This window comes from Dasypus novemcinctus, chromosome 26, assembly GCF_030445035.2.
Source record: "Dasypus novemcinctus isolate mDasNov1 chromosome 26, mDasNov1.1.hap2, whole genome shotgun sequence".
Lineage (NCBI taxonomy): Eukaryota > Metazoa > Chordata > Mammalia > Cingulata > Dasypodidae > Dasypus > Dasypus novemcinctus.
Genome location: NC_080698.1, coordinates 52,752,821 through 52,764,175, shown reverse-complemented (window position 1 = coordinate 52,764,175; position 11,355 = coordinate 52,752,821). Strand labels below are relative to the sequence as shown.

The following is an 11,355-nucleotide window of genomic DNA, read 5'->3' as shown; positions in this document are numbered from 1 at the left end:
GATTTACTTATTCCCCCACCCTTCATTTTCTGCTCTCTGTGTCCATTCGCTGTGTGTTCTTCTGAGACTGTTTTGTCTTCTCTTTAGTTGGCTCTGGGAACCGATCCTGGGACCTTCTGGAGTGGGAGAGAGGTGCTCAATCTCTTGCACCACCTCAGCTCCCTGGTCTGCTGTGTCTCTTATTGTCTCTCCTCTGTGTCTCTTTTTGTTGTGTCATCTTGCTATGCCAGTTGTCTGCTCGGGCCAGCTTGTTGTGTGGGCCAGCACTCCTGTACAGGCCAGCACTCTGCGTGGGCCAGCTTGCTCCATGGGCCAGCTCTCCACGTGGACCAGCTCTCCTTCACCAGGCCCCAGGAATCGAACCCTGGACCTCCCATATGGTAGATGGGAGCCCAATCACTTGAGCCACATCCGCTTCCCCCTCAGATTATAATTCACATCTTAATTTATAATAATCTAATTAAAATTAATACCCACTTATCTTCAATAGTATACTTAACTTTGCTCCTATAGAGTTCTGGACCCTTAATGTTTTTATTGTCACAAATTATATCTTTATACATAGTGTGCCCATCAACATAGATTTATAATTATCATTTTATATAGTTGTCTTTTAAATCATATAGGAAAAAGAAGGAGTTACAAACCATAAATACCTTAATCCTGACTTTTACATTCAGCTATAGAATTACCTTTACCAGTGTTCTTTATATCTCTGTGTAGATTCTGGTTGTTGTCTAGTTTCCTTTCATTTCTGCCTGGCGGACTTCCTTTAGCACTTCTTGTAGGGCAGTCTACTGGCAATGAAAGATCTCAATGTTTGTTTATACTGGAATGCCTTAGTTTGTCCTTCACCTTTTTTCCCCTAAACTTTTTTTTTTTAACTTGAGAAGTTATGAGGTTAGAAAACCATCATGCATACCATCCAGGATTCCCATACATGCCCCACCAGGACCATCTTACATTGTTGTGACACATTTGTTACAAATGATGGAATCATATATTATCATAATATTACTACTGTCTACAGTTCATGTGCTTCACTTTTGAAGGATAGTTTTGCTAACATAGAATTCTTTTTTAAAGCAATTTTATTGAGATATATTCACATATCATACAATCTATCCAAAGTGTGCCATCAATGGCTTTTAGTATCATGACAGTGTTGTGTATTCATTACCACAAAAAAATTTTAGAACAATTTCATTGCTCCAAAAAGAAAAACTCCACACCCTTTAGCAGTCACCTTTCATTCCCTCTCTCCTTCCCTGCCCTACATAACAACTAATATATAATTTCATTTTTATAAATTGATTTATATTATATTTATATAATGAAATAATAGAATAGGTAGTACTTAGTGTCTGGTTTCTTTCATTTAGCATAAAGGGTTTTTTTGGCCTGATATTAACATCTTGTAACATTAACATACATAATTTTTGTTCAGTTTCAAAGAAAAACAGTCTTATATATGCAATATTGCCCATATGCATATTTTGCATGAGGTTTTACTATGCTATACAATCTCATGTTACATTTGCAAAGGTACATGACCTTAGACTTGCCCTTTCAACCACTGTCAGACCCACATAATAGCACTGCTAGTTACAAACAGTATGTTGTGCTCTCACCTTTTCTATTCGCTTCCGAAGATTAACACACAGCACTTTTACCAGTTCTGCACAAGTTCACCCTCAGCTTTCCATTCTCTAACCTCATTCTATTTTCTGGTGAGTGAATATGGGTCACATCCTAGTTACTACCTCCATGAGCTTATACCATGTATTTAGTTCATGACAGCCCAGTCATACCGTATTTGTCCTTTTGTGTCTGGCTTGCTTCACAGAACATAATGTCCTCCAGGTTCATCCACGTTGTCATGTGCTTCGCAACTTTATTTCTTCTTACAACTGTATAATATTCCATGATGTGAATACACCAGTTTGTTTATCCATTCATCAGTTAATGGATATCCGGTTGTTTCCATCTTTCGGCCATCATGAATAATGCCACTTTGAATGACAAACATGTCTGTTCATGTCACTGTTCTCAGTTCTTCTGGATATATACCCAGAGTGTTATTGCTGGGTCATGTGGCAAATCTATTTTCAACTTCTTCAGGAACTGCCGCAGTTGCAGTACCATTCTGCATTCCCACCAACAGGAAACAGGCGTTCCTATCTCTCCACATCCTCTCCAGCACTAGTAGTTCTCTCTCTTTTTAATAGTGGCCATTCTGATAGGAGTGAAATGATATCTCATTGTAGTTGTGATTTGCATTTCCCTAATCACTAGTGATATTGAACATTTTTTCATGTATTTTTCCTCCATTTGTATTCTTTAGACAAATGTCTATTCATGTTTTTAGCTCATTTTTTCATCAGGTCATTTGTCTTTTTGTTGTTGAGTTATAGCATTTCTTTATATATCATGGCTATTAAACCCTTATCAGACATGTGATTTCCAAATATTTTCTCCCATTGAGCTGGCTGCCTTTTTACCCTCTACATAAAGTCCTTTGACTTTTAATTTTATTTTAATTTTAAATTTAATTTTAAATTTGAGGAGGTCCCATTTATCTATTTTTTCTTTTGTTGTGGGTACTTTGGGTATAAGAGCCAAGAAACCACCACCTCCCCCAAGATCTTTAAGATGTTTCCCTACATTTTCTTCTAGGAGTTTTATGGTCTTGGCTTTTATATTTAGATCTTTGATTCATTTTGAGTTGATTCTTTTATAGGGAGTGAGATAGAGGTTCTCTTTCATTCTTTTGATTATGGGTATCCAGTTCTCCTGGCACCATTTATTAGAGAGACAGTTTTATCCCATTATCATGGACTTGGTAGGTTTGTCAAAAACCAGTTGACCGTAGAAGTGAGGGTTTATTTCTGGACTCTCAATTCTATTCCAGTGATCAGTGTGTCTATCTTTCTGCCAGTACCATGCTGTTTTGACCACAGTAGCTTTGTAGCATGTTTCAAGGTCAGGTAGGGAAAGTTCTCCAACATCACTCTTCTGTTTTAGGATGCTTTTGGCTATTGGGTTGCTCTTTCCCTTCCAAATAAATTTGGTAATTGCCTTTTCTATTTCTGTAAAGTATGTTGTTGGAATTTTGATGGGTATTGCATTGAATCTGTAACTCAGTTTGGGTAGGATTGACATCTTCACAATATTTAGTCTTCCAATCCATGACCAGAAAATGTCTTTCCATTTGTTTAAGGTGTTACTGGTTTCTTTTAGCAGTTTTTTGTAGCTTTCTGAATATAGTTCTGTAAATCTTTGGTTAAATTGATTCCTAGGTATTTGAATCTTTTTGTTGCTATTGTAAATGGAATTTTTTTTCATGATTTCCTCCTCTGATTGTTCGCTACTAGTGTATAGAAACATTACTGATTTTTGTGTGTTGATATTGTATCCTGCCACTTAGCTGAACTCATTGATTAGCTCAAGTATCTTTGTCATAGACATTTCAGAATTTTCTTAGTGTAGGCTCCTGCCATCTGTGAATAGTAAGAGTTTTACTTCCCCTTTTCCTATTTGGATGCCTTTTACTATTTTTTTTTCCTTGTCTCTTTTCTCTAGCTAAAACTTGAGGCACAATGTTGAATATCAATGGTGACAATGGACATCCTTGACTTGTTTCTGATCTTAGAGGGAAAGCTTTAAACCTTTCCCCATTGAGTAGGATGTTGGCTATGGGTTTTTCATATATATACCTTTTATCATTTTGAGAAATTTTCCTTCTATTCCTATCTTTCAAAGAGTTTTTATCAATAAAAGTTTGCTGTATTTTGTTGAATGCCTTTTCCTGCATTGATCAAGATAACTGTGTGTTTTTTCCTTCACTTTGTTAATGTGATGTATTACTTTAATTGATTTTCTTATGTTGAGCCACCTTTGTATACCAGGAATAAATCCCACTTGGTTGTGAGGTATAAAATGTGTTGGGTAATTTTCCCTCCTCTTCAAATTTTTGGAAGAGTTTAAACAGGATTGGGAAGCAGACTTGGCTCAATGGATAGAGCATCTGCCTACCACATGGGAGGTCTAGGGTTCAAACCCAGGACCTCCTGACCTGTGTGGTAAGCTGGCCCATGTGCATTGCTGATGTGCGCAAGGAGTGCCATGTGTCCCCTGTGTAGGGGAGCCCTGCGTGCAAGGAGTGTGCCCCATGAGGAGAGCCGCCCCACACGAAAGCAAGTCCAGCCTGCGAGGAGTGGCACCAGACATAAGGAGAGCTGGCAAAGCAAGATGATGCAACAAAAAGAGACACAGATTCCCGGTGCTGCTGACAAGAATGCAAAGTGAACACAGAAGAACACAGCAAATGGACACAGAGAGCAGACAACTGGCGGGGGGTGGGGGGGTGGCGGGAAGGGGAGAGAAATAAATAAATCTTTAAAAATAAATAAATAAATACATACATACATAATAAACAGGATTTATGTTAATTCTTCCCAAAATGCCTGGTAGAATTCACCTGGACTTTTCTTTGGGGGATATTTTTGATGACTGATTCAATCTCTTTAAATGCATTTAGTTTGCTAAGTTCTTATATTACTCATAGAGTCAATGTAGGTTGTTTGAGCATTTCTATGAATTTTTCCCATTTCATCTAGATTGTCTAGTTTGTTGACATACAGTTTCTCACAAGATCTTTGTATAATCTTTTTTTTTTTGCAAATGAGAAATAATTTATTAGTAATTCTTTAATTTAATAAATTAATATCTTTACTATATTTAATGCTCTACAGCATATTAAAAATATTAAGCAAATCTATTTGATTCTAGAGGACAGATGTGGAATGATGTTATTGAACCACATACAAAAGAAATACTTTTCTTCCTTGAGTCCACATGATAATGACTTTCATCATCCACATCATACTGTATTTCAGCACATGAGGAAATATTATTTAGCCATAAATTACTATATTAAAAAATTAAAGACACAGGAAAATTCAGTATAGCACTAAGTAGAAAAAGTAACAGAAAAATTAAAATGAAGAATGACCCAAACATTGGTTAAAATACAAACACAAGTATCCCTAGAACATACAAGAAGAAAATACATACAAATGTGAAATGGCAATCTCTGAGTAGTGGGATTACAGGCAACTTTGATTTTTCTTTATATGACTTTGAATTTTCTAAATTCTCTATAGTGAACATACCATAATATCTCTAACTTTTGTACTTGGAAAACTGCCTCTTCATTGCATTTCATCATTTAGCTTTTTTGCTTATGCAATACTGATAAAAGCAGCTTCACATATCAAGCCTTAAAATAATACTTCAAATAGCTCAAAGAAATTATCAGCTTGATTGTCCTTTAAGTACCTATAACATGCAGTCCGGAAAATGGGCACATCATTTTAATCATTCTTCTCAACGGGCAAATGTGTCAGAACTCAATAATGAGTGCCATTACTCAGTTGAAGTGAAGGCTAGTCAGTGTGTCTCTCTCTCTTTCTCTCCCTCCCTCCCTCCTCTTTCCCAGTAGAAATACCATTAGCCAGTTTAAGAGGGGAGCAAGGTCCCCGTGGAGAGCCTGGTCCAAGAGGACCCCCAGGACCCCCTGGTTTACCAGGCCATGGGATACCTGGAATCAAAGGAAAACCAGGGCCACAAGGATATCCAGGAATCGGGAAGCCAGGTATGCCTGGAATGCCAGGAAAGCCAGGAGCCATGGGAATGCCTGGGGCAAAAGGTGAAATTGGACCCAAAGGGGAGATCGGGCCTATGGGGATTCCAGGACCACAAGGACCTCCAGGACCTCATGGCCTTCCTGGTATTGGGAAGCCAGGTGGACCAGGGTTACCAGGACAACCCAGAGCCAAAGGGGACCGTGGACCCAAAGGACCGCCAGGACCTCCAGGCCTCCAGGGTCCCAAAGGAGAGCAAGGCTTTGGGATGCCAGGGTTGCCAGGCCTGAAGGGCCCTCCAGGGGTGCATGGCCCTGCTGGCCCTGTTGGACTTCCAGGAGTGGGCAAGCCAGGAGTGACAGGCTTCCCAGGACCACAGGCCCTTTGGGGAAACCAGGGCCTCCAGGAGAACCTGGGCCACAGGGCCCTATTAGGGTACCAGGGGTCCAAGGACCTCCCGGGATGCCTGGAGTTGGAAAACCAGGTCAGGACGGGATCCCTGGCCAGCCAGGATTTCCAGGTGGCAAAGGAGAGCAAGGACTTCCAGGGCTGCCGGGCCCCCAGGCCTTCCAGGGATTGGGAAACCAGGTTTCCCAGGACCCAAAGGTGACCGGGGTGTGGGGGGGTCTTCCTGGGGCTCTTGGGCCAAGAGGGGAAAAAGGACCTGTAGGTGCCCCTGGAATGGCAGGTCCCCCAGGAGAGTCGGGCCTGCCTGGAATCCCAGGTCCTATGGGCCCTCCAGGTGCCATTGGTTTTCCTGGACCCAAAGGAGAGGGTGGGGTTGTGGGGCCACAGGGACCACTAGGTCCCAAGGGTGAGCCAGGGCTTCAAGGCTTCCCAGGAAAGCCAGGTTTCCTTGGTGAAGTGGGGCCCCCTGGCATGAGGGGTTTGCCAGGTCCTATAGGGCCCAAGGGAGAAGCTGGGCACAAAGGTTTACCAGGGCTCCCTGGAGTTCAAGGGATCCTTGGACCCAAGGGAGAACCAGGGATCCCAGGGGATCAGGGCTTACAGGGTCCCTCTGGCATCCCAGGAATTGCAGGCCCTAGTGGTCCCATTGGACCACCTGGAATTCCAGGCCCCAAGGGAGAACCAGGCCTCCCAGGGCCCCCTGGGTTTCCTGGAGTAGGGAAGCCGGGAGTAGCAGGACTTCATGGTCCCCCAGGGAAGCCTGGTGCCCTTGGTCCTCAAGGCCAGCATGGCCTTCCGGGGCCCCCAGGCCCTCCAGGGCCCCCAGGGGCCCCAGCAGTGATGCCCCCTACACCACCTCCCCATGGAGGGTATCTGCCAGATATGGGGCTAGGAATTGATGGAGTGAAAACTCCCCATGCCTATGGAGCTAAGAAAGGGAAGAACGGAGGGCCAGCCTACGAGATGCCTGCATTTACCGCTGAGCTGACAGCACCCTTCCCACCAGTGGGGGCCCCAGTGAAGTTTGACAAACTGCTCTATAATGGCAGGCAGAACTACAACCCACAGACGGGCATCTTCACCTGTGAGGTCCCCGGTGTCTACTACTTTGCATACCATGTTCACTGCAAAGGGGGCAACGTGTGGGTTGCTCTGTTCAAGAACAACGAGCCCATGATGTACACATACGACGAGTACAAAAAGGGCTTTCTGGACCAGGCGTCTGGGAGTGCGGTGCTGCTGCTGAGGCCGGGAGACCGCGTGTTCCTCCAGCTGCCCTCAGAACAGGCTGCGGGGCTGTACGCCGGGCAGTACGTCCACTCCTCCATCAAGAAATTCTCCTCTTGGCCAAATATTTGTCTCTTCCCTAAATGGTATACAAGCATCATTTCTTCTCAGTTTTAGTTCTGGAGGCTAGAAGTCTGAAATCAAGGTGTGGGCAGGGCCATGGTCCATCTGATGCTTGTAGGGAAGAATCCTTCCTTGCTTCCTCCTAGATTCTGGTGCTTTATTGGCAATCTTTGGCTTGATGTTGCAGCACTTCAATTTCTATCTTTCCTCACATGATTATCTTCTCTTGTGTCTCCGTATGATCTTTTTATATCTGTGGGATCAATCATAACTTCACCCCTTTTATTTCAGATTTTATTTCTTTGTTAGTCTAGTCAGGAATTTGTCAATTTTATTGATCTTCTCAAAGAACCAACTTTTGGTTTTGTTGATTTTCTCTATTTTTTTTTTTTAGTCTCAATTTCATTTCTTTCTGCTCTAATCTTTATTATTTCTTTTCTTCTGCTTGCTTTGAGAATGGTTTACCATTCTTTTTCTAGTTTCTCCAGTTGTTCAGTCAGATCTTTGATTTTAGCTCTTTCTTCTTTTATGATGTAGGAGTTTAGGGCTTTAAATTGCTCTCTCAGCACTGCCTTCACAGTATCCCATAAATTCTGTTCTTGTTTTCATTCATCTCAATATATTTACTAATTTCACTTATAATTTCTCCTTTGACCCACTGATTGTTTAGGAGCATATTGTTTAGCCTCACACATTTGTGAATTTTCCTTTCTCCTCTATTATTGATTTCCAGTATTATTCCATTATGATCTGAGAAAGTGCTCTGTATAATTTCATCTTTTTATTTGTTGAGACCTGCCTTGTGACCTAACATGCGATCTATGCTGGAGAAAGATCCATGAGCACTTGAAAATAATGTGCAACCTGCTGAGTTTGGGTGCAGTGTTCTTTATACGTATGGTAGGCCTAGCTTGTTTATCACATTCTTCAAGTTCTCTGTTTGCTTGTTGAACTTCTGTCTAGCTGTTCTCGCTAATAATGTGGGTGGTGTGTTGAAGTCTCCAACTATTATTGTGAAGGTGTCTATTTCTCCCTTCAGTTTTGCCAATGTTTGCCTCACATATTTTGGGGCACCCTGGCTAGGTGCATAGATATTTATGACTTATTTCTTCCTGGTGGATTGTCCTTTTATTAACATAACCTGGCCTTCTGTATCTCTTAAAACATTTTTTTGTATTTAAAGCCTGTTTTGTCTGATATTAGGATAGTTACCCCTGCTCTTTTTTGGTTACTGTTTGCATGGAGTATCTTTTTCCAGCCTATTTTTTTTTACTTGGAGCCTATTTGTATCCCTGGGTCTAAGGTGAGTCTCTTGTAAGCAGCATATGGACAGCTCATGTTTTTTTATCCGTTCTGTCAGCCTATATCTTTTGATTGGGGAGTTTAATCCATTCACATTCAATGATATTACTACAAATGCATTATTTACTTCCACCATTTTATTCTTTGGTTTTCATATGTCATGTGTCCTTTTCTTCTGTCCTTTTACTCTTTTTGTATCCTTTCTGCTCTTCTTGCCTTCTGCACTCTCATCTAAGCCTCTCTCTCCTGTCTTATTCTTTTGGGTTGTAAGTCTCCCTTAAATACTTCCTGCAAGGGAAGATTCTTTTTTACAAAATTTCTTAGTTCTGTTTATTCATGGATATTTTAAATTCACCTTCATATTTGCAGAACAATGTTGCCAGATAAAGAATTCTCGACTAACAATTTTCTCTTTTGGTGTCCTAATTAAGTCATACCACTGTCTTCTCACCTCCATGATTTCTGATGAGAAAGCCACACTAAGTCTTACTGGGCATCCCTTGTATGTAATGGTTTGCTTCTTCCTTTCTGTTCTCAGAATTTTCTCTTTATCTTTGACATTTGACATTCTGAGTAGATGTGTCTTATAGTAGGTCTATTTGGATTTATTCTGGTTGGGGTACACTGGGCTTCTTGGACATATAAATTCATTTCTTTCATGAGGGTTGGAATATTTTCAGCCATTATTTCTTCAGGCACTCTTTCTGCCTCTTTTCCCTTCTCTTCTCTTTTTGGAACTCCCATGACACATATGCTGCACTCCATGATATCATTCAATTTTTCCCATTCTTTTCTCTCTCTTCAATTTCAGCTGTCTGTCTTCTGTATCATTTATTCTTTCTTCAATCATTTTGAGTCTGCTGTTGTATGCTTCAACAGTGTCTTTGATCTCACCTATTGTGTCTTTCATTCCCATGAGCTCTGTTAATTTCTCATTCAGGTTTCCAAAGTCATCTTTTTGCTCGCTAAGTGTTTTCTTGATGTCCTTTATCTGTTTAGCCATATTTTCTTTCAACACATTAATTTAGTTTTGGAAATCTGTGTGCATCCCATTGGTTAATTGTCTCAAATCCTATTTCTTATGTAGGGTTTTGATATATTCCTTTGCTTAGGCCATTTCTTCCATTTTCTTAGTATAGCTTGTAATTTTTTGCTGATATCTAGGCACCTGTTTAGGGTGGCAAGTTTACTCTGATGCTCAATTTCTCTCTCTTTTGTAGGGATTTAGTGATAGAAGGCTGTGTGTTACTGCCATTTTTGATTTTTGGTTGAGCCTGTTCTAGATCTTTAGGATTGTCCCTGTTAGTTGCTCAAATCTAGGCTCTTGGCCCAGTAACTGGTTGCAGACCCACTCCCAAGGGCCTTTGGAGGGAGGCTGTAAAGGCCAGAATAAGCCTCTCTGAAATTACTAATTTCCTCACATGCACTTGCTTGGTTGGCCAGCAGATGGCGCTCTTCAGCAGCCCTCTCAGTTCAAAGTCTGGTTGGAGCGTGTTTGCTGAAACACGGCCTGATCCAGGTAACAGAGCTTCCTGCCTGACGCTAAGGGCATCTCCAGTGAAACTTTCTCAGAGGCAGTTCTTCAACCTTTACTGGCAGCTCCCTTGCTTTTCCTGAGTAGGAAATAACTCCCCTTTCTCTGCACCCTGGACAACCAGTCCTGGCCAGGGGGAGGGTGACGGAGAGGGCTGGATCTCTTTCCACCCTTGCCGGCTCCTGGGCAAGCAGTGGCCTGGCCGCCCCTGGCCTGGACGTGCTCGTGGGGCACAGCAGACCAAATCTGTGGGCCAAGAGCTAGATCAGCCTCAGGCTGCGTCCCTGTCTCTGCCCCTTCCTCTGGAGGTGGATCCCTGTGGCCCCATCTGCCTGCAGCTACCAGCCCGAAACCCGAGAATTTACAATTTCCTGCTCGTGGGTGGAAGGGTGCCTGACGCTGCAGCTGCGGCTTTCGCTCACTGTCCTTCTGCTGAGATCCTTTCCTGTGCCCTCTCCCTTGTGGGAGGTGCCCAGCCTTCCCCTGGTGTCCTAAACCCTAGAACACTTTTTTCCCAGTAGATACAGAATTCTTGGTTGATACTTTAGTCTCTGGGAGGGAAGACAGCTGCAAAGTGAGTGGACATTGATTCCATCCATGATGCCGACATAACGAGACTCCCGTATAAACTTGGGAGGCTCGAAATGAGCGACTTTCATGACAGAGAAAACCCACGGATGCCGTGCCAGGAGAGTAACAGAGTGTGGCTCCGGGGTGGAGAGGACGTGAAAGCTTGCAGATAAGACCTCCCCGGGTCTCACGCGATGCGTCTCTTCTTTTGGATTCTTGTTTGTATCCTTTTAGTATAATAAAGCTATAATCATAAATATAGCACTCTCGGTGCATTTTGTGAGTTATTCTAGTGAATTATCAAACCAAGGGAAGGGGTGGGAACTCCCAAATGCACAGCCCACCAGCCAGGAGTGGGGGGCGGCCTGACTCCTGAACTTGTGACTGGTGCCTGAAAGACAACCTTGCAAAAGATCGCCCCTGAACTGTGGCGTCTCGGTCTAACGTCAGCTCCTGAGAGTCCGAATGGAATTGGACTGAGCTACTGCAGTATTTGCAGTTGGTGTCAGAAGTTGTGGGCGTTCTGATACCTGTGTGATCCCTTTC

General features: G+C 42.5%; 1 protein-coding gene across 1 annotated transcript; it reads left to right on the top strand.

Moving 5' to 3' along the window:
- Positions 1-6,524: 6,524 nt before the first annotated feature.
- Positions 6,525-7,457, top strand: LOC101443307 (collagen alpha-1(VIII) chain-like). Its single transcript, XM_071211966.1, has 2 exons — positions 6,525-6,956; positions 7,017-7,457. Exons 1-2 carry the CDS (start codon positions 6,525-6,527, stop codon positions 7,455-7,457), a joined length of 873 nt encoding a protein of 290 aa, XP_071068067.1.
- Positions 7,458-11,355: the final 3,898 nt, after the last annotated feature.